This window comes from Lethenteron reissneri, chromosome 25, assembly GCF_015708825.2.
Source record: "Lethenteron reissneri isolate LAM-NWPU_2019-01 chromosome 25, ASM1570882v1, whole genome shotgun sequence".
NCBI lineage: Eukaryota > Metazoa > Chordata > Hyperoartia > Petromyzontiformes > Petromyzontidae > Lethenteron > Lethenteron reissneri.
In genome coordinates, this window is record NC_083803.1 from 9,155,441 (window position 1) to 9,179,294 (window position 23,854).

Below are 23,854 nucleotides of genomic sequence, written 5' to 3' on the forward strand. Positions count from 1 at the left end.
TTCACTTGCACCGGTTATAATTACCGCTAGCAAGCTAACAAGCTGTAAACAAATTTTAGGGTTGTTTTTGTTCCAGCAATGTGTTGTTACTATTAGCTCTGCAGAGTACGGGCAACAAAACAATAATTCAAGTAATTTGTCAGGAAATCCTCGGTGAGTCTCAAGACTCTTTTTTTAGAGAGTTCCGCAACTGTGCATTTGGAAAAAATAATTCGACGAGTGTTGTGAATGCGGAATACTCGTGAAGGAAGCTGCTGCTGCTGCTACTGGGGCAGTTGGAGGCAGTCGCCCCTCCAGCCACGGCGGAGGGCAGAGGAGCGACGCTGCTCAAAGCAAAACGAGCGCAGCACCGGGCGGATAAAACGCAGCACGTTGGCACCGTAGGGGGCACAGGTGGTGCATTGGCCAGTCATCTCAGTCAGTCGACCCATGCCACCTGCTGGGTCTGTCCCGTGACCTCCTGCACCTAGCCTGGCACCGTAGGGGGTACAGCTGGTGCATCTACCGGTCATCTCAGTCAGTCGACCCATGACACCTGCTGGGTCTGTCCCGAGACCTCCTGCACCTAGCCTGGCACAGTAGGGGATACAGCTGGTGCATTTACCGGTCATCTCAGTCAGCCGACCCATGGCACCTGCTGGGTCTGTCCCGAGACCTCCTGCACCTAGCCTGGCACAGTAGGGGGTACAGCTGATGCATCTACCGGTCATCTCAGTCAGCCGACCCATGGCGCCTGCTGGGTCTGTCCCGAGACCTCCTGCACCTAGCCTGGCACAGTAGGGGATACAGCTGGTGCATCTACCGGTCATCTCAGTCAGCCGACCCATGGCGCCTGCTGGGTCTGTCCCGAGACCTCCTGCACCTAGCCTGGCACAGTAGGGGATACAGCTGGTGCATCTACCGGTCATCTCAGTCAGTCGACCCATGGCATCCGGTTGGATCCGGTTGGATCCTAAACCATCTCTTACACGCAAGGTTTGATATACAGGACTGTACAGGTTTTTGCTGCCTTGCCCAAGCTTTCTAAAATCGGACTTATATAATTAAATTTTTATTCGTTATTTAGATTGAGTGCCTCGCTTACCATTTTCTCTACGTTGCACTTCTCTATCATGTTTTCATCTGTGAAAAAGCGCTTCAAAGCTCATCGGATTCCTCCAGTATAAATACAGATTCTGATTTTTGTTTTGAAGAGCAATAGTCGTTGGCATTATCCGTTATACGACTAATTAGGCTTAATCATTGGATCTGTATTAGTGTTGCAATTTTTATGATACAGGTCCAAATAACAAGTTGATACGTTTAATAGTAATATGAATTGGTTTATACGTTTGTTTTATGATTCACTCGTTAAACTACCTATTTCAAAATGCCATGTCAGTTCAAAACCGTTGATTGACCCCAATGTCAAAGTGTTCTTAGGTCACCACTCTGGAGAGTGCAAGTCAGTCGGTCAATGTCTCTGCCCTCTTTGTGCTCTGTAGAAGGACTCTCGCCCGAAACGTTGGTATGTTATATACAGCACAGTAAAGCAGTGTGTTTTGTTAGATCGGTGGCGCAATGGAGTTCACTTTATAATCCGGCCACGTCTAATACCATAAGTGGCCATGAGCGGTAACTGAACTACACCGGTACTGGGTTACCCCTTCTCTCCCAATTATACCCGTACGGAACAGCATGGCGAAGTATGGCCAGACAACCCCATATGACCCGCACGTCATGGGGGGGAGGCCTTTATCCAGCAGTGAACTGACAAAAGGTGCTTACAAAGCAGTGGCGTCGACAAATTGTGATCTCAGCTTTTGACCATCACTGCCAGTGCCCACTGGGGAAGGGTTGGGACATAGGCCCTGGTGCAAGCAATTAAACCTGCCCCCCTGAATGGTTGCCAACTCCTAAAAGCGAAACAACGCCAAACGAATCTCGAGATATCTGTATAGACATGTTGCTATGTGCGTAGACGCAAAGTTCGCAAATATTTAGTGGACAATTCACTGAGTATTTAACATCGTACACCGGATGCATGATTCTGAATAAAATGCTCTCGTCCTTGGGGATCTTGAAGACAAAATGTTGTCACAAACGAACCCAAAAATATAAGTCGCTCGAATTAGCGACACGGTCGCTAAGATGGCAACACTGGGCCCTCCTGTCCAACTCCTGCACTCCTCAGAGGTCGGCGGACAACCGGGCCCCCGCCATGGTAACGTAGACGAGGGTGCAGTTGCACTACCTGCACACCCACATGACAGCGTCACTGCCATCACAGTCCGTCTGCCTCATTCTAGATTTGAAGCTTTCGTGACTGCAAGGATTCATATATTTAGGTTTTTTCGGTAAAGTCACGTAGGTAAAAAATTTAAATTAAATTAATAAAAGTAAAATAAAAATAAAAATCACGACGTTTCGGAGGCAACACAAGCTTCCGTCTTCAGGTGGAACCGTCACAGCACGATTGCTGTATCAAGTGAGAGTCCTCACAAAAATAACATCCAGGTGCCTGCCTTGGCTCCTCCCACCCTCAACGAGTATATATACAAGGACTGTTTTCTTGAAATTTCTCTTACTTGATACAGCTATCGTGCTGTGACGGTTCCACCTGAAGACGGAAGCTTGTGTTGCCTCCGAAACGTCGTGATTTTTATTTTTTATTTTATTTTTATTTTACTTTTATTAATTTAAATTTAAAAATTTTACCTACGTGACTTTACCGAAAAAACCTAAGAATACGTCTGCCTCATGTCCATCATTGCAGAAACAAAGTGCGGCCCGGCAAACCGTACGTTCCAAGCGACAGAAACGCGACCGAGAAGCACTTCGAGTTTTTTTTTTTGCATCATATATAAAAACCATCAACAGTTCCTGAAAGAACTGCATTGTTGGTCCTCAGTTCTTTGGTCACCATCAAAATATAATGTGCGCAAATGCGACCAACTGGCAGGCGGCAGTGATGCAGAGACACAACCGTGGACCGGCTTCGTCGTGATGAGGACTCATCAGTTGCCCTTACGCATGTATATCGTTCACCGACTCGCACTGCCTGTGGGAATCGCATCTCCTCCGCATGCTCAACGAGCTCAGCTGCTGCCGAGTTGCGCCGCTGTGTTCGGGACGCCCTCTTCCGTTCGTCCCGTGGAGTGAAGAGTCCAGGGCCAGGCAATGTCCCTTCAGAGCTGCGCCTCCAGGTGGCGCTGTTCGTGGTCCCCCCCCCCCCCCCACGTTCACACTGCTTGTGCTTGTGCTGGGCTCGGCACGGGTTTCCCATTGCGAGTTGGGAGTATCTTCTTGGTTTTTTCGGTAAAGTCACGTAGAATGGAAATAATAAATAATAAAAATAAAACATAATAAAATAATTCTCACGACATTTCAGACTCTGTCTTCTCGACAGACCTGTTCTCCACCTGAGGACGGCTGCTTGCGTTGTGGCCGAAACGTCGTGAGAATTGTATTTTATTATGTTTTATTTTTATTATTTTATTATTTCCATTCTACGTGACTTTACCGAAAGAACCAAGAAAATGAATCCCTGCAGTCACGAAAGCTTTAAATCGGAGTTGGGAGTAATTGTATTCCCATTGTCGCGAACAAATAAATGCCACAATAATGCTCATTAGCATTTTCCTAAAACATGTTTTCGAACATATAAAGTAATAATTGTGCTGTTTATTAGCGGGGTGATTTTCCAAAGGAGATGCTGTGCTTTCGATGTATTAAGTCTAAGTTTGCAAACGATTCGTATACTCCGATAAATAAGAGCTCAATGTATACTGGACGTGAGCCATGCTCAGCCGTGAGATGAATTCTCAAACCAATCTTACTCCAATAAACATGACTACCATAACCAAATATCATCCACGCTAAATATAACTGTCACCTAAGTAACCCAGTGATGGATTGTCCGATAATTATCGGTGATTGAATATGTAGGCATCAGCACGGTATCACAAAAGTGTAACGAAAATGCTCGGAATCGCAAGTTGTCGTTTCCAAATGCAATTGCATTAACGCTCGCCACTTTAAATATCACAGATTAAACCCAAGGGTGCTTGCCGAGGACTGACAACGCGTTAATTAGCCGGGCAGTTGTGCTGGTTATGCGCGTGGCCTGTGATCCAACACCGTGGAGTCGGGGCTTGGTGGATCACACAAATGTCACGAAAACTCCCTTCCCGTGGGCGTCGAGGAGGAGTCGTAGCCTGGCTCGCCAGGAGAATTCGGTACAGCAAAAAAACAGTGGACGCAACCCGCTCTGCCTGTATGGGATAGGGCAGTGTTCTTCACTCATTTCCAGAGGGGGGCCGCTTTCGCCGCTAAGGCATTAGTGTGAGGGCCGCCACACCACCTGCAAGGGGGGGGGGGGGTCACATCTGTTGTGTCTTGTCTAGGGCCGCACATCGGGGGGCCCGCACTAAAGGATACCCAGGGGCCGAGAGTGGCTCGCGGGCCTTGCAATGGGATAGAGCGTTTCACCCTCACGTGCGTGGATTTTCTCCGGGTGTAAAAGTAATGAATTTGACGATAACGCCTGAATATGTAAAGGACCTCAGAGCTTAGCCAATTGTTGGCGCCGGTTCATCCCTTCCTTCTCGCGCCTCTGAGTCGTCCTCTCCCTACGAGAGAGAGAGCGAATACTGGGTGTAGCGCAGTCTTCCAAGTTGACATTTTTTATTAAATCGCTGCACTGATGGTGGCGCGTCGCTTCTAAAAACTCTTGACTGTCAAGAATCACGGATATGCCAAGCGCGTGCTGGAACCCTGCAATCAACCAATACATGATTAAAATTACGGCAAAACAATAATGATAATAATGATTTTTAAAAACAACCACAACCACGCTTTGCAAGGCTCCACGAATTGTTTATTTATAATCAGTAATCAACACACAAGTGCACTGCACAGATGCACAGCGAACACTGCTACACACGGCACTGCTTGATTGCCAAACATCTGCTCTTAATGATGGGCACGAGTGAATCGATGGCATTAATCACAACGTCGTAAACTTGTACAGAAAACTTGAAGGCAGCGATTCCCCCCCCCCCCCCCATCAAACTTTTAATTGGCTTTGTTAATTTGCAATTAGGAAATAAACCAAAAAAAAACATTGAAGCAGCAGAGAAGTTAATGTGAATATGCATAAGTGGGGAATTAAAACCCATTTGTTAATTAGAAAATAAATTGACAGATTTCATCCTGTTTATCACAGGAGAAAAGAAAAGATAAATTATCAACCTTTCACAAGTTATCAGTGTTTGTCCAAGGCGTCAATGAGAATTATCTACCAGAATATTTGTATGAGTCTCTCTAGCCTTTTTTAACAATAATCCGAACAACTAAGAATGAGAATTCGTTTCAAAGTGACTGACAGCGCCCAGAGATGCTGTGGCAGTGGTCCAAAACCTGAATTTTCTATCCCAATTGGGGAAGACTCAGCCAATAAATCATTCCTCCAGTGACAAAAACAATTGTACCACTTCATGGGAAGACACCACCAGTAGTTGGCCTGCGAACAGATCATGATTTACCACCAGCAGAGATGAGGACTCGTGTGTGCACCCAATGACTCCGAATGGCGAATGCCCCACTTACATGGCACGTTCCGCGGTTGAAAAATCTGCATTAATTCATAGAGACGGACTACAACACAGAATGAGTGATAGCGTGAATATTGCAAGGTTGTTAGAGATTTAATGTTGAGAGATGGGATCCAATGTTACCTTCTATTCAGCATTCTTATTATCACGCTGTATGTCAGAGGTTCTCAAATTCAAGTGCCCCCATGGCAAACATCAACACAGTTCATATTTCACTGTTTACTCATGTCCTGCAGATAAATATAAAATTCAACAAAGCACGGCATAGACATCTGATGATTGCTAAACCTCATGTGCATAGTAAATGTGAGATGAGCTATGATAGATATATTAGGATTACTATTTGAGAACCTCTCTGCACCAAACCTCAGCCGGTCTTTACATTTTTACCAAAACCACAGCCGGGTGCAATTTTTCAACATGCAATGTGTAGGTCGCAGAAGCAGTTTTCGCAGGAGTTATCATACTGCAGTGTGAATCTGGCGACCTGAGTTTGATTCCCAGTCACGGCTACTATCAGCGGTGCCACTTCACCAATCCACACAGACCATCGTGGTGAAGTGTCATCAAACAAAACCCCCATGACGTTACCGACACTTTTTGGTGAGGCCCCCACCCATTAGTGAATCTACGAAGGCACACGCAGTGAATTTGTTTGTTTTTAACGGATACATCGCTGGCTATTTACGACCGCCACCATCGACTACGCTAAAATCGAAAGATATTCGAAGCGCCGCTGCTCTGTGGGGCTCAGCACTTGTAGAGGATGTCAAGAGGCTGCAGGTAGCACGCGCGCTGCGAGATGTAGCAACTGCCTTTCTTCTCCTCGTCCAGGTGCACGGGCGTCTCCGTGTCGTACCAAAGCAGCAGCCCCTCGCCCGACTTCACGCGCACTTCGGCCAGGCTCACCTTCTCCCTGGGCCGCGCCGCGTCGGTGCTGACGCTCACGTAGCCCTCCTTGGGCCGCCCAGTGAGCATCTGCTGCAGGTCCACCGTCCGGTCCGTGGCGCCCAGGTTGATGGCCACGACGTAGGTTGTCCGCACGCCGTCCATCTCGCGCGAGAATGTCAGCACGTCCGCCGCGGCGCTCGACAGGAAGCAGGCCCAGCCGCGGTGCAGGGGCAGCTCGGAGGAGCGCATCTGGCTCAGCGTCTGGTACAGCCTCAGCATGGAGGCCTCGTCGCTCTTCTGCACCTGTGGATGGAAGCACGGGCTCAGCACGTTCACTTGTCTGTGCCCATGACGTGGCCAACTCCCGTCATCTCAGGTGGCACAGTACGAAACGCCATTCCCGAGAATTATTTTGGCACGCCGCAGCATCGGTTTCGTCTTGTTATTTTGTCCCGATGCCAATTTGCGAGTATAGGATTATAGGAATGTAGTGTACGGTAACATAGGACTATTTTCTTGCACTTATACCATAGTGGCATCGTCTTACGCCGCTAATCCCTACACCAAAGCCGGCCTAGCAGAATTCCTGACAATATCGAGAGACAAATTAGGCCGAACTTTCTGGACAATGGAACAATTGTGGGTTATCAAGTTCCTCCGGCACACCCCGAATACACTGACCCTTCCCGCAGCTCGTGGAGAAACGAGAAGGGTGCCTACGCGTGAAGTCTACGAACAACACGACGACAAAAGGGCATTTAGAGAGCGTCGTTTGCCGGCTGGCGATGAAACCCATCGCGTGACGCGCCCAGGACGGAAGGTGCGCGACTCGCCTGCACATTGCTGGTGAAGTTCGTGTTCACGGGCAGCCACGTGGTCGAGCTGTTGCTGAACCCCGCGCTTGTGGAGTTGTCCCAGTGCATCGGCGAGCGCTGGGGATCCCGGTTCCTCGCCTGACACAGAGTACAAGGCGAAGGGGTGCAACCACACGAGGCATCCCGGTAAGGGAAACTTGATTGTTTCTAGGTTTGAAGCTTTCGTGACTGCAAGGAGTCATACTGTTAGGGTTTTTTCGGTAAAGTCACGTAGGTAAAAATAAATAATAAAATAATGGAAGTAGATTTCGATTTAAAGCTTTCGTGACTGCAGGGATTCATCTTCTTGGTTCTTCCGGTAAAGTCACGTAGAAGGTAAATAATAAAATAATAAACTTTAAACATTATAAATATTTTATTATGTTAATAATAAAATAACAAAAATAAAACATAATAAATATTTTATTTTTTATTTTTATTATTTCATTATTTCCCTTCTACGTGACTTTATCGAAAGAACCAAGAAGATAATAAAAGTAATAATAGAAATAAAATAATAAATCACGACGTTTCGGAGGCAACACAAGTCTCCGTCATCAGGTGGGACCGTCACAGCTGAATTTACTGCATCAAGTGAGGCAAAATTCCAAGAGACCAGCCCTTAAATACAAGTTAAGGGGGGAGGGACTTATCTGAATGTGATAACCAGGGAACGGAACGTAGGGGTGGTGGGCGGGGCTACAAAAAAAATTGACAAACGTCGACCTGTGCAAGAGAGCAATCGGTATACCTCGACCTAAACAGGTGTTGGCTGAAAATACAAAAAAAAACTTGATTGTTGCATCCACACCAACATGAGCACTTGCAGCAGGGCATGGACACTGTTGTTGACGACTACCCTCTTGATAATAGGTTTTTCCCCTTTTTTTCTGGCAACAAAACAGGTGTTAAGATGTTAAAACACCAAACTGAAACCTCTTACGAGGAATCATGTCTGCATTAACCACAATGCTTGTGGTCAGAATGCAAACAAACAACATACGCTCATTATATATTTATTGTCCTCGAGCCCCTTGGCTTCGTCTCTCCTCCCCTTATTTCCCCTCTCCTCTTCCCACCAATAGGGATCTCTCTGAGTTTCCCCCCCAATCCTTTATCCCCCTTTTCCCGCCTTCCTCGCCAGCATCCCTCTACAATTATTTCTACGGCCGTGACCCATCGTCCTTTGCGTGACCCCACTCTGAATCCTAAAGTCCACGCACAAACGCTATACATTTCGATTTAAAGCTTTCGTGACTGCAGGGATTCATCTTCTTGGTTCTTTCTGTAAAGTCACGTAGAAGGGAAGTAATAAAATAATAAAAATAAAACATAATAAAATAATTCTCACGACGTTTCGGCCACAACGGACGGCTGCTTGTGTTGTGGCCGAAACGTCGTGAGAATTATTTTATTATGTTTTATTTGTATTATTTTATTACTTCCCTTCTACGTGACTTTACCGAAAAAACCAAGAAGATGAAACGCTATACATTTCGCATATTCATGCCGCGTAGGTTTTTCGCGGTTCGTGCCGTACGGCTGTCCGATCTGCTTTCAGGGTAGTACCGCGTGTCGATTGGCACGATGTCCGACGTTTCACTCCATGTGCTGCGAACTTATTCAGGAGCTGAATTCAGGGACTCTGAGTTCAGGAACTGAATTCAGCACATGTGGCAAAACCTCGAGCATCGTGTCGAACAACTACTCAGTGCAGCCAGAAATCACGTCGGAGAACCATTAGAAATATTTGCATGTGATGACAGGAAAAGTGGGTCCTCAACAATGAGAGAATAAACAATAAACTATTTAATTGTGCAGGAATACTGCAGCATTAGTCACACGTTAAGAATACATATTGGGAAAGTCTGATGTCCATTTACCCAGGATGGCCTCGTGTTGTTGGGAAAGCACACATTGTGGAATGTCATGCATTTCACAAAGGGGTGAAATGCATGATGCTTTTTTTGGCCTTTGCCATAAACAAGTGGCATCTGGGAGGAAACCGGAGTACTCGGGAAAAAAACCCCACGCATACGAGAAGATAACTCATTTAAAAGCACAACACAAATACAAGAATAGGTTTTTTTCCCCTTTTTTCTGGCAAACAAAACTGCAACCTTTTTACAAGAAATCACGTCTGCATTAACCACAATACTTGTGGTCAGAATGCAAACAAAATAAAGCTGTCTCTGGTGTGGACCAATCAGTTTCAAGAACAATGCAAATACTATCAGAGTATTTTTTTGTTTGCATTCTGACCACAAGTATTGTGATTAATGCAGACATGATTCCTTGTAAAAAGGTTTCAGTTTTGTTGCCAGAAAAAAGGGGAAAAAACCCCTATTGTTTTATTTTGGTACCGGCAAAGGAGGTCTCACGAAGCACAAATACAGTCGATACACTTGCTCTACTGCCAGCTCCGGGCCACCTTGCACACCAACAGGGTTTGGCAGTTTCACAAATCTCTGTGATCCACCGACCCTTGCATCCGAAGTACTGAATTAACAAGGTGTGTGCCACCTCTGCCCGTACTTTACACCTCATTAACACGCATCGCTCGCTCATCATGAGCACGATGACGAACACGTTTGCTGAAGCAAGGCATGCGAACCCACCGGGTATTTTTTGCCATAGGGGTCTTGTATGTCGTTCACGACGACGTTGGTCATTCCGATCTCCTCGCCGTAGTAGGTGACGGGCGTGCCCGGCAGAGTCAGCAGCAGCATGGTGAAGGCCCGCGCGTACTTTGGTTCCAAACGTGACGCGATACGGCCTATGTCCTGGTTTCCTACCTGCAGCAAACACCAACAGAAAGACAGAGATATGATTCGTGGCGAATGCATGGCCAGCTCAGGGGTCGGCAACATGCGGCTCCTTAAGGACCCCTTCGTGACGTTACTTATTGAGGACCACCGTCTCGTTTCCACCACATGCATTGCGGCTCTTGAAATACTGAGTAGTTTTTTTTTTTACCGAATAAAAAAAAAATGGCTCTTCTTTCTAGATTTGACTGCAAGGATCCATACTCTTTGGTTGTTTCGGTAAAGTCACGTAGGTAAAAAATTAAATTAAATTAAAACAAATAAATTAAATCACGACGTTTCGGAAGCAACACAAGCAACCGTCATCAGGTGTTGACTGCTCCGACGAAATACGCTGCAGTCATTTTGTTGCAGCAGTCAACACCTGATGATGACGGTGTCTTGTGTTGCTTCCGAAATGTCGTGATTTTAAAAAAAAAATTCATTTTAATTTATTTTATTTTTTACCTACGTGGATTTACCGAAAAAAACACAAAGAGTTTGGCTCTTCTTGTTATTTAGCTTGCCGACTACTGCCCTCGCTTAACAGGTGGAGGTAGGGGGGGGGTCGGCCCCCTCTAACCCCCCAACACTATGAGGCTATTGGCAGAGACAGTTGAAATAAATAAAAATTACCAATAAATGGAGTAATGTACTGTAGATAGATATTACCAATGAGCCCTGCCTCATGTAATTTACTTACAAATTGCCAAATACTTTGAGTTGTGTTGATTTTTATATCAGCGACGTTACGAATGTAATGAAATGACATTGTTTCCATCACATGTAATTCAGATACTGCCGCTCATGGCTAGAGGAAGGCGACCTTGGCGTCTTTACAGGCCTCAACACAACAGAGCCACTCGCCACCCATCGCACGCAGTAATCGTTTAGCGCCGTCGTGGAGAAAATGAGCAAGGAAATAGTCTAAGCGGACGTCATTCCTCTCTCCCATATTTGTCTCTGTGGATTTAATAATTAAAAAATCATTTACACATCACATCAGCCGCGTGGCTTCCTGGAAAGATCATATTTGTGTGTGTACGTTGAACTTCTTTTGCACCGTACGCAGCCAACCGGGCTAATCGGAGGTGCGGGGGAAGGACAACAAAGCAGTTCCAACAAAATGAGTTGTCAATCTAAATGATTTAAAAGTGCATAGCTCCAGTAACTTCCTAATATCGAAAGGAAGAGCATTCCAGACGGCCGCAGAAGTGCATCTGAAAGCGTGCGTGATGCTTTAATGAAAGCAAACCCCGGTGTCGACATACAATGTCTCATCAGCAGAATCAGGCTCACTTGAACCATTGCCGGTGAAAAGTCCGATGTTCGCAGGCAAGGACCCATCCTGTTTCGAAACGTTCAACTCACCATCCAGTTGGGCCACTTGCTTGGGATCATGCCTTTCATCCATGTCTCGATCAGGTTGCGTGCCCTGCTGCTGGACGCGCTGTGCGGGAGGCTCACGAGCTGGAAGTTCAAAGGGAAGTCCGCCTCGTCCTGCAGATTTGAACCATAGTAGCTCAGCGTCTTCTCAACCTCTCCCTCGTCGAAGGACTTTGTGGCCAGGAACCTGTCGGAGTCGAGTCGGGAAGAAGACTGTGAGCCGAGAGCACGGTGCTTTCACTGGAGTCGAATAAAAGAATAATCATAATGATGATGATCTTCTTGGTTCTTTCGGTAAAGTCACATAGAATGGAAATAATAAAATAATAAAAATAAAACATAATAAAATAATTCTCACGACGTTTTGGCCACAACGCAAGCAGCCGTCCTCAGGTGAAGAACAGGTCTGTTCTTCACCTGAGGACGGCTGCTGTTTTATTTTTATTATTTTATTATTTCCATTCTACGTGACTTCACCGAAAGAACCAAGAAGACATATTGATGATGTGAACTTGTGACATGCCGCACGGTTTTCGCTCACTCTCTACGAAAGAGACAGAACGACTCAGAGGCACGAGGAACCACAGGCAAGCAGGAAGACAGCCACGCGGTGAGCCAGTGCCCAAGCCCGGCCGCCTTTGTCTCCCTAGTGGCGATGTTTACACACCGCACTAGGTACTCATTTGAAGCTGAGTCGACCTCGGGGAGGCCCAGGACCGGTTCAGATAACCTTCACTGATGATGGCCTTGAGCGGGAATCGAATTCGGATCGCTAGGTGCGTAGCGCAGCGCGCTAACCGCTACACCACCGCTCCCCGCACACGCACGCACGTGCGCGCGCGTGCGCGTGCTCACCGACGCACGCACGCGCACGCTCACCTGTACTTCCCCGGCTCGTTGCTGTACTCGTCGAGGATCGCACGCCAGTTGCGCACCATGTCGTGCAGGCCGGGCTGCGTGGTCGTGAAGTCGTGGTGCAGCTCTTCATAGTGCTGGATGGTGCCCTGCTCACCGTTGCGAGCGGCACAAACAACCTCGTCAGCTGCCACTGCTTAACAACACCCACCATTAGCGTGGTTGGCTGTGTATGGTGCGATGGAAGTTCAACATACATACATGCAACAGCGATAATAACTGGATGATGATCATGTCGGGCACAGGGGTATTTCACTGTGTTGGTCAGTGGAGGGTGTGGGCTGGGATCCAGAACCTGTTCAGATGTCCCTCGCCCATTCATGCTAGCCGTGGACAGGAATCAATGGTCGATACCGCACCGATTTATAATCACCCTGTTACACGATTAAATATTGTGAAAGCGACGGCTACATAACTCACAGAGGAGAGGGTTCAGAGGTTGAATTCGTGTTTTGAGATTGGTGGTAAGACATGCAGAGCTTAGAATTCATGACGGTGTGTACGGGCGGATTGCATCGCTTAAGTCAGTTATTTAATTGTGGCTATCTATGAATGGATCACCCTGCAGAACTCGCTGAGAGGCACCACAGTTGTAACGGAATTGAGGGGAAATTTAAAAAAGGTAAAATGTGAGGGCATCCACCTCGATTATACCCCCCATGCTGGGTGTGCCGTGAGATTATAATATCAATATTTACATTTACTGAGCGTTTAAAAATACACATTTATGCATTGTTACTCAAATTCTCACCGGGTCCTGGGTCAAGTTGACTTGAACCTCATTTCTTAGGTGATCAGCCTCCAGCAACCACTTCACGTTATCCACAATGAAGCCATCAACGCCTTTCTTCAGCCAGAACCTTAAGACTTCCTGCAAGACAAAATGGAGAGGAATTGAGAACGACTGCATCATAAGCCTGCTGTTCTAATGGGACTAGTCTGTGTTGATGGTATTAGTCTGTCTTGATGGTACTCATCTGTGTTGATGGGACTAGTCGATTGGTACCGGCCAGGTGTCTCAGTGGGAGAACGACCATATTGGAATCAGACAGTTGCACCACTTATTGGGGAAGTCAACAGCTGGTTGTCCTCTGGATAGACTCGCCCTTGTCATAGGATTGTGGACTTCCCCCCCTCCCCAATCACTCGGGACTATGAACACGAGATGAGCACTGCCTCAATGTTCATATGAGAAATACATTATTTTGACTGCATATACATTGATTGTGGCTTGAAAACAGTTGTTAGAGCTGGTAGGGGATATGTGAAAATCAAATGGATGGGAAGCACTGGTTTAAGCCTTGTACAGCAGCAGCCCAACCCGTGGCTGTGGAAGCTCTGAGCCTCACTTCTTAAGAACGCGCCGCTTTCTTGCCGGCCACGATAGCGAGCTCCTTGAAGCTGTTCCAACTCACCTCCAGATCTTTCTGCACATCAGCGTTACGAAGGTTGAGGTCTGGCTCTTGCGGCAAAAATTGGTGGAAGTAGCATTGGTTTCTCACGTCGTCAAACGTCCACGCCGGTCCGCCAAACACACTCACCTGCCAGAGAAAAGAACTAGATTGTCATCGCCATCATTGTCAGCGTGTAGCCAGAGGCTTGCTTTGGCACATTGAGCACAGGCTTCAAAGAGACAAGGTCAGAACTGTGACTGAACTATGAAGGGACATGGGACATATTAACAAGCTATGGCTGGAGCAGATGGTTTCTACAATGTGGCCGATGAGTCAAAGATGGCGGATAAAACAAGATTAGGTGTCAAGCTGAAGACAAAACAAATCCTTAAAAGATGAAACTTTTCATAGCTTTCTACTTAGCTGTATCACTCTAGAGAGATAATTTGCTTCAACAGACACAGACTTTATAATGATTGGTTCGTGCCTCAGCTAGTGGTTGAGGCCTATCCTGTGTTTGTTGCCTGGGCTGTTTGATAAGCATTTTTTTTCATAATTGTAAAACGTGCAAACTTAGGAGTGGAACAAATGCGATGAATCACCGATTAATCTTGATTCTTAAACTCACGATGCATGCAACACACCATTTGCGCGTGAGAATCAACGTCTTTCAATTCGCGTATGGAGGTTGTCAGGAAAAAAAAACATGATAACCCACGTTAATTTTGGATCATGTATGTCTGCTGTAATGGAAGAATTTAAAATCCGATGTTGATATTTGTCATATCTCAACTCAAATGGTGACACATTGATCTGAATAATGTATTTTTTGTCCACTTAACCTGCCTATCCTCAACAACTTTATGGGAAATTCGATTTCGTGGGTTAACAGCTTTTTTTTCAGCACGTACTCCAATTTCCGTTGCTCGAAATTGATTCACGTCCCCCACCTCTGCAGCCACTAGGGGCGCTACCAATACTCACAACAATAATACACACTGCAGTCGACTCTCGATTATCCGCGTGTGGTTTATCCAATTTGCGGATTTAACCGCGCACCTGAGATTTTGGCATAGATTAATAACTCTTGGAAATGTTTATTACAAGTCACACGCTTAAACCGAACAAATATGTGCTCCGGTTAATCCGAAACCCACGCGTTCGCCTCTACAGTACAGTAGTTGCATATCTTTACAACAGTGAGCGGAGTTAGATTTTTATTGGCGTGGCTCGTCTATTTAGTGGGTGGATTGACAACGCTTTCCTGCGTGGGAGCAGGAAAGTGTTACCACTGAGCACGCGCATCGACTGGGTTGTCGGTCGATCGTTAGTATACCCATATTAGTGGTTTCTGGCATAGAGATCCGCGGAAAATGAATATTTTTGGATTATCCGCGATTTTGAATTATCCGTCCTCACTGTCATTAGCACTAAAAACTCAACAAATCGGTCAATAACACCGTGGCATTAAAAGAAAACTAAATATAATAGTCACCGTTTTGGTAAATGGCCCTTAGTCATAACACTTAAATGATAAAAAATAAAAGTAACTAGATATTTTTGGATCAGGACCCTGAATCTCGGCAATTCATCACATTACCGGAGTGCATCATTCCACTCCTACTCAGCATGTGTCACGCGCAGTGCTCAGAAGAAAGAGCCCAACATCGCTCGCTCACCCAGTTGTTTGGGGGAGTGCCTTTGGTGCAGTTTCTCCATATGTAGTAGTCGGCGTACGTGCCCTCCCTGTTCCTGCTCTTGTTGAACCAGCCGTGCTGGTCACTTGTATGGTTGGGGATGTAGTCCAAGATCAGCTTCATTTCTGAGTTCACGAAAAGTATCGGCACATACACGCTTGTGTTATGTTACAAATGCACGCGAGTTACATTACATACACACTAAACGTATATACACAGATACATGCATATATATGTACAGCCCTTTTGTCAATCCACTGCTGGATTAGGACCTGCACATGCCACGACGGACCATGGGGGTCATTATGACGAGGATCTCACCACGCTCGTCAATGCGGATTGGTGAAGGTTTGGGGGAGCAAGGACGTGGGAACATAGAAGTTCAGTACAACAATGGATTTTTCTGAGCTCCCCTCTGCTGCGAACCTCGTAGCCACCTATAACACCTGTGTTGTGCATGGTGGTGGTCGCACATCCAAGCGCCGTCCAGGCTCCACCCTGCTCAGTTTCTGAGAGGTGACGAGATCCGGACCTATTCCAGGTGATTTGATTCAATGGCATACACTCCACACAGACACGGAATAAACGGATGATGACAGGTCGCGTAGAGCGATGCGCACGCTGGTGCGTGTAAGACACCAATGGTGTGTGGCTCCTCACCTTGGTCATGAATGGCAGTAATCAGCTCATCTATGTCATTCATGCTGCCCAGCAGAGGATCCACACCCAAAAAATCGCTCACGTCCTGCCCCTGCTCGACTTGAGGAGACGCGTAGAAGGAGCTGATCAGCACGGCTTTGATGTTCAGATACTTGAGGTGTTCCAGCTTCTCCTTGATGCCTGCAGTCACAGCGCAAAGCAACGGGAGGTTTCATTCGCGCTGCACTTGGACAAACGAACGCCACGTTCGCGTTGTCACGGCGGCGAGATGGTAACTACCTCGCCTGGTATGCAGGAGGTCATGGGTTTGATCCCATGCCCGACGCCTCTGCTGTATATTTGGAGTTGTCATGTCTCTCTCACTATGGTCGCTTGGAATTTTTTCCAGGTCCTCCGTTTTTTCCCCTCCACATTTAGAAGCATACATTTAGAGGATTTGTATAATGTAATTGTCCACGTAAAAAGCCACTTCGTTGAGCTATCGTTTGTGGCCAGGTCGCTTATGAAAAAGAGCTACATAGCTAAGTGGGCCTTATTTGGTAAAAATGTGATTACTACTATAATTAGCCAAGTATGTCTATGTGTGTGTAACGTGCGTGACGTCACTCCACATGCCACCCCCCCCCCCCCCATCATTAATATTCATGAGCGGGTGGATTTTTACACTCACGCAAAAGAAGGTTGGGCGGAAATACATTTTTCGCAAATTCTAAGTTTGACTTTTTTTTATTGAAAGTGAATCTAATCAATAATGCCACGCAGCCACAAAGTGGATTTGGTGTCTTTATTTATTTATTCAGCACTTGAGACAAAAAGGTAAGTCTAATTTATGCTTCTACATTATGGTAAAATAGACATTTCTCGGTGATTTTACAGATATTGTATCGAATTCAAATTTATTTCAACCCCAACGACCGAAAGCAGAAGAGAATAAAGTATCAGAGCAGTGGATTTGAACAAATTTATATACAGTGCTACAGTGACATGAAGTGAGGTGTTTCATGACTTCGTTTTGTGCCAGATTCACTGCCATTAATACAGTGCTACAGTGAAATGCAGTGAAGTGTTTGATGACATACTTTCGTGCAAGATTCGCTGCCATTAAATTTACACAAGAGACAATTATACTCTGCTAAAAAAATTCTTAAATATTACAGCTTCACGCCGAGGATGGGCAAACGAGCTAGTAGTTAATAATTAGTTGCAAGCCCTCTGGAGAGAGTACGGCACCAGAAAAGGACACCCTCTGAAACGGCCCTGACATCATGGAATCGACGCAGAGGAGAGATGCTACTGCACCACCAGGAGCATTTTCTCACTGAGATCAACTCCAGTGTCTTGTTTATTTTTATTGAACACGCACCACAAATGTACAAAAATAGCAGACTAAAGTCGTGGAAGCCTGGCAAAAAGCAATCTTGGGATTGCCATGGCTCCTTGGCTTTGTGTTGATAATTAATAGAGGAACCACTACCAGTTTTGTATAAAACTTAATAGGCCTGGGTGGTTAATATTCTCAAAAACACGCCAGTATTCCGAGCAAATTACTAAGCTTGTAAAAAAAAATATCCATTATTGCTCGTTCCAAAACTCAAAAGTATAAATGTAAAATCCCTTGAAACTAAAGCAAAAAATACGTCGTACAAATAACAATACAACACGCTATATATCGCAGGCACCGAGGCCCCAATTGCAATTAAAAATATTTTCATGGATTCTCATCTGGTTAATTAATGCGAAATAAAATCTTTAATCGAACAATTTATACCTGCCATGTATTTCAGTTGTATGTTTTTGAGTTTCTTCCCTGCATTATTCAGGAGGTTCTACATATAACATGCATATTCTAACGTACAAGCATGCAGATCCGAACTGATGCAAAGATTTTTCACTGAGTAACGACACACCACATCCAACCCATGCGAGCAACAAACACCCCACAATGGGGCCTTGTGTGTCCACATTCCTCCAGAAGCAGCTTAGAAAGCAGGCTAAGCGGAGTATTTAAAAGAAAAATATAATTATATTAGAAATGGGCAACCACCTGTCAATCCACAGCTGTATGAAGGTCCCCAGTGTCGGTTATGGCGGTTGTTTGACCATACTTCACCATCCTGATCAGTGTAGTACTTCACCATACTGATCGACAGGAATGTATGCACTTTTGTAATTTGTACTGATGTACTTTATGTTATTTATTGTTTGTTGTAACTTGCTAACCCACCCCCGACTGGACATCTGTAAGAGGAGCTTAATAGCTCATTGCATTTATCCAGGATAAATACAGATTCTGATTCTTGATTAAGATTCTGATTCTTTGGTGGTTCTTTGTCGGCAGTGGTTCACAAGCACAACAAACCAACACATTTGTCCGTAACACTGTGGCCAAAAGAAAAATATATAATAAGTGATATTTCGCCTATTTTGTGCTATGAAGGGCCATTGCCTGAAACGTCACCATTATATATTTTTATTTTAAGGCAGTGTTACTGTTGAATTATGGAGTTTTTTTAATCAATGCAGGTTGATTAGTGTTCAGATATCACTTACCAATGATGTTAAACATAGCCTGAAATCGAACTCAGGTCACCGGGTTCAAAGCACAGTGTGCTAACCCCTACTCCACCTGCATCTATCTATATATTTAGTAACTTATCTCGAAGCAGTATAATAGATAGTGATTATGAAAGTACATTGCATGGAACGCTATGAACTATTGGCTAACCAGCCACACCTAATTATTACCCTACCACTCAAGTTAATGTGTACGTGTTTTTGATGGCAGGTTGAAGTTTAGCCCTGTTTGCAAAGTTGGGAATTACTAGGGTGTCAGCAAGTTCACAGGGCAGTTAATTTAATCGTTCATTACCTTGAGTAGGATTCTACAGAAAATATAATAACTTACATTTATAAAGCAATATTTCATCCACAGACCCCCAACGTGCCGTGGATGGAAATCAGGAAATTAACAGAACCAGGGTAAACTGCCCGAACTAGGGGGTAAACGACCAATTCAAAGAGGGGAGTTTTTAAGACATACTTAAATAGCTCGAACAATTCTGATTGTCTTGTTACCAAAGGCAAAACGTTCCATAGTCTGGGAGCTGCACAGTGGCAAAAACCCAATCAGCCCAGGAACAGAGCCTTCGCCTCGAAGTCCTCGGAAGAAGACGATCCGTAGACCTCAGGGACCTCGTTGGAGAGTAAACCCATTTGACTTCCTTATCACAACTGCCTGGTCACGAAGGACTTTTGCAACATTCCAGACATAATTGAAACAGTGCAAACGCCTTCTATAAGCTACTTATTGCAGGGGTGTTTTTTTCTCTCTATCTCAAATAAACTGGATTATCGGAGTTTGTAATTATTGACCACTGTGGCAAAACATGAAACGCCTGACTCCTAGAACAAAGGACAACAGTGGTGAAAATCTAAGACATATTTCTAAACTCATCGTGTAAGTACACACCTGACCAATGCTAAGCCGAGAGTAGCCTATCTCTGAAGGTAATGTATGTAAGTAAGAAGAATCAAGCATACTCATTGGTTGTGTAACACTTCCTAGAGGATGATGAAAGTTAATGAGTAATTCGCCGCCAAAGCAAAATGCATTTGCAGATTTGCAAAAGCTATCATTCGATTCGCTTTGGGTTTGTGTCTGCAAAATTTGGGAAACGCTTTGATAATTTTGGCCGGTTTTCAAAAGGGTAAGTCTCCTAGTATTGACACAACTTAATGTTCAAGTTCAGTTAATATTGGCTTGTGTTAACAAGTGTTACATTATATTGCCTCCCCATTATGGACGAACAGAGCTAGTGCATAAATATGTTCAGCCTTACTTTGTAAAGCATAAAAACACACGTGATAAAAAGTATAAAAACACACGTGATAAAAAGTATAAAAACACACGTGACAAAAAGTATAAAAACACACATGATAAAAAGTACAAAAACACACGTGACAAAAAGCATAAAAACACACGTGACAAAAAGTATAAAAACACACATGATAAAAAGTATAAAAACACACGTGATAAAAAGCATAAAAACACACGTGATAAAAAGTATAAAAACACACGTGATAAAAAGTATAAAAACACACGTGATAAAAAGCATAAAAACACACATGATTGCAATACTCTATAGTTTGGGGAAACGAATGTGTTAAGGTGGAAAGAAATAGGCACATGTCTCGTGTGGCCACACTTGTATTTCCAACGTAATTAAACACCCATCCTGTGTTTTCATGAGTACATTTCTGACTGTGAGTGTTATGAACATAGTTTATCTATCGTATAATCTGTCCAGATTCCACAATACTTCTCCTCTGTGTTTCATAGAAACACAAACCCACACCAGAATACAATAATACTAATAACAATCCATTTAGTTTAAATATGTACATTTGTACATCGTGCGGCCTATAATACATAACTCTGGTGGGAGGTAAGGGGAAAAAAATATCCGTTGAGTGTGAAGAGTACATTTGTGATTTTTCCAATCAAATTCGTGAATTCAAAATAAGTCCTGAAATACGTTACGCTGTCACCGTCAATTACAGAGCAATGTTCTTAATTATAAGCATGAGCAAACGTTCGAGTAAAATAAAATACAAATTGCGGCTGAACTTTACCGTCGACCCCGAGAATCATTTCTGCGCTGCATCGCACAATCACAGTGGAAATTATGAGGCCAAGAGAGGGCCAACTTTATTTTGTGTCGAGGCGAAGCAGTCCCAGGTTTGATCACACGCCAGTGAGGCCGCGGGTCTCGTGTTGCCAGGGCTCTAGAAGATTTCTCTATCCCGCACTGCACAAGTCCCGTGCCCCTCATTGCACACGCACTGCTCGTGGTCGTTGAGATTGTGTTACAGGTGCAAAGTTAATTTGAGATATATTTACTTTTTTTGTCGAACTCCTGTGCTACTTGATAAAGTGTTTTCAACAATGCCAGCTAATTCTTGGTTCTTTCGGTAAAGTCGCGTAGAAGGGAAATAATAAAATAATTAAAAGAAAACATTCTTTTCTAAAAAAAATATTTGATTGTTTTATTGTCATTATTTTATTATTTCCCTTCTACGTGACTTTACCAAAAGAACCAAGAATATGAATCCCTGCAGTCACGAAAGCTTTAAATCGATAAAATGCCAGCTAATTTGTTTAAATCGGTCAACGATTGTCACACTTTTAAGGCATGCCGGACTTCATCGTTGTGACTTAGAGATACTGTCTTTTTCATTTCACTGCTGGATGATAGCCTCCCTACGCCGTGTCAATCATGGAGGGTTGTTTGACCGATCATGTGGAACGGGCAGCGGGACAATGCTGAGAAACATTCTGCGACACTCGCCACTGATGCAAGCCGTGGCGAGGAATACAATACTCAGGTCGCCACTGCTCCAACAATATCGATGTGCATCGCTGAGATTCTTATCTGTAACGCACCCTCGTACTGTTGAGACTCCGGCCTCGGTATGGTCATACGCAGCACAAACATAACCTAATTGTGTAACGGGGCGAGCACGGGCGCTGCCGTGAAATCGCCCTGAATACGCAAAATCTCAAAAGCCGGGTTGAGTTGGGTTATAGAATCTAGTTTGGGTTACAGTGTTTGGATCGGTGACCACCGGCACCTGCCAGGAGTTGTAGGATGGGGCCCTATTGAGGTGTGACTATGAGATGGCAGTGGTGAGTGTCACCCACAGCCTCGTATGCGTGGTGGGTTTTCTCCGGGTTCAAAACAAAGGCAAACGCGAATACATGGAATTGACCAAACATCCCAGTGCGGCAACACTTTCCTCGGTAACTGGCATTGACGGGCCTCGCACCGTCTCACTCCTACACCCGGCAGGCCAACGATCCCTCGTGTTTAGGGCCACTTTCATTGTCACGCTAAACTATAAAGCGCAGGCAGGTCGTCACCTGAGCGATCCGTTGCAGAGGCCAAAACGCTCACGAAGACGCGCAACTTCTTCAGTCATTGCCTGCAATTGCTTTGCCAACTTCTCAGCCATCAGTTGCGCGCCAGAGAGGACACGAAACGGCGTGGTCGGGGATTGCAACGACCAATCAAGGTTCGCAAATGTCCAGCACGTGCACGTGATGAAACGCGTTGCTACAAATCGCTGAGCAGATCGATGCTTTATTTAAAGTAAGCCGGGTCTGCCATCCATTGGAAGCAACCTTCCAAGTGAAACATGGAACTTTGGGCCAACGTTGATCGAACGGTTCCACAGACACACACACACATTGTAAGGTTGGCGCAACGTTTACTTGCTGCATCCACATCGACGATTAAGGTGTGGACCCGGATCAGGGATTTAGAAGGTGAGGAGGGGGGGGGGTGCTGGGCTCAGCGCCTCCATAACCCGCGACGCTATGGGGGGGGGGGGGGGGCTGCCACAACGTCTCCTCGCCCGCTCGTCCCTGCCACCCTCTCACCTTTGAGGTCACCAACCCCGTCCCCGTCGGCGTCGCGGAAGGATCGCGGGTAGATCTGGTAGACGGGGCTCGCCTGCCACCAGTCGAGACAGCGCGGAGACAGCGCGATCACCGCCACGGTGGCCGCCACGAGCACCACCGTGGCTACCACGATGAGCCAGAAGATGACCTCCCGGGTGACGCGGTAGCGCTTCTTGTTCGAGTACTGCAGCAGCACCTCCTTGGGCATGCCCGCGTAGGGGCCTTTCTTGCGCGGAACCTCGTCGCCCATCTCCATCGTGTTCAGATTGTCGAACTTCCCCTCCTCGTGTCCCCCGGACGTCGAGTTGCCATCGTCGTCGCCGGGATACGACGACGACCCCGCAGCAACCGCCCCGACCGCCGCCGACTTGTGCGCGTCGGTGCCGTCGCACGGTGACCCCGCGCTGCCTCCGTCGACGATGCTCCTCTTGCCCAAGCTCGCCGAAGACCTCGAGGATGATGCCGGGGACGCCTTGCCCGCCCGCTCCTTCTCTCCCCCCTGATCCTCCTCCTCCACCTCCTCCTCCTTGGCGAACGCGGCGTTCTCGACGCCGTTCTCTCGCGCCGAATCGGTCGCCATCGTTGTGATGCGCGCGACGCGTTTAAATCTTTGATTGAGAGGGTGGTGGTGGTGGTGTGCGGGATATATGCGGTTGAATGAAGCGAATTTTTTGGGAAAGAAGACGCAGGGACGATTCGGTGCTGCTGGAGAGCGCGCGCGCGAGTTTGTTGATCAACAAGCAGCCAAAGTGAGGCACCGATTGCGCACTCGCGTCAAGGGGAGGGGTGTTTTACGCGCGAGATTTTACAACCTCCCACCCCGCAACCCTGCGTCGTGACTCCCAAGATGTGGTTACCTACTTCGATTGCTGCCCACCCACCCACCCCCTCGACGCCTCCACCTCCATCCCCCCCGCCCGCACACCAAGGAGCAAAGGGCGCGCCGCGTAGCGAACGGAGCGCGCGCCGCTCTCGGCCACGCGGCGCACGTGGCGCGCGCGGCGCGCGACCTTTGAGACCTCGACGCTCGCGACGTGGGAGCGCGACTGCCGCTGTCGGTGCGTCCTGCCGACACCGATGATGGCGTTGTGTGTGTGCTCACAGCAATACGCCACAACGCGATGGAGGTGTAGGGTAAATTTCAATTTAAAGCTTTCGTGATTCATCTTCTTGGTTCTTTCGGTAAAGTCACGTAGAAT

General features: G+C 46.1%; 1 protein-coding gene across 1 annotated transcript; it reads right to left on the bottom strand.

Annotated features, from left to right (window-relative positions):
• Window positions 1–4,842: 4,842 nt before the first annotated feature.
• On the bottom strand, window positions 4,843–23,507 carry SLC3A1 (solute carrier family 3 member 1). The gene is made up of 10 exons (XM_061559195.1): window positions 22,635–23,507; window positions 16,196–16,375; window positions 15,518–15,660; window positions 13,860–13,985; window positions 13,196–13,315; window positions 12,409–12,533; window positions 11,515–11,716; window positions 9,958–10,134; window positions 7,319–7,438; window positions 4,843–6,788 (listed from the first exon to the last, which is right to left on the bottom strand). The coding sequence occupies exons 1-10, from the start codon at window positions 23,233–23,235 to the stop codon at window positions 6,345–6,347; spliced, it is 2,238 nt and encodes a 745-aa protein (XP_061415179.1). The 5' UTR covers window positions 23,236–23,507; the 3' UTR covers window positions 4,843–6,344.
• Between the last annotated feature and the right edge of the window lie 347 nt (window positions 23,508–23,854).

What these genes read in the sequence shown, in the direction of transcription:
- SLC3A1 (XM_061559195.1), bottom strand. Translation starts at nt 23,235, where the DNA reads ATGGCGACCGATTCGGCGCGAGAGAACGGCGTCGAGAACGCCGCGTTC. An exon ending in AACGAGCCGGGGAAGTACAG is followed by an intron (nt 11,717 to 12,408) that starts GTGAGCGTGCGC and finishes CGACTCCGACAG; the next exon opens with GTTCCTGGCCACAAAGTCCT. An exon ending in GCAAGTGGCCCAACTGGATG is followed by an intron (nt 10,135 to 11,514) that starts GTGAGTTGAACG and finishes TGTTTGCTGCAG; the next exon opens with GTAGGAAACCAGGACATAGG.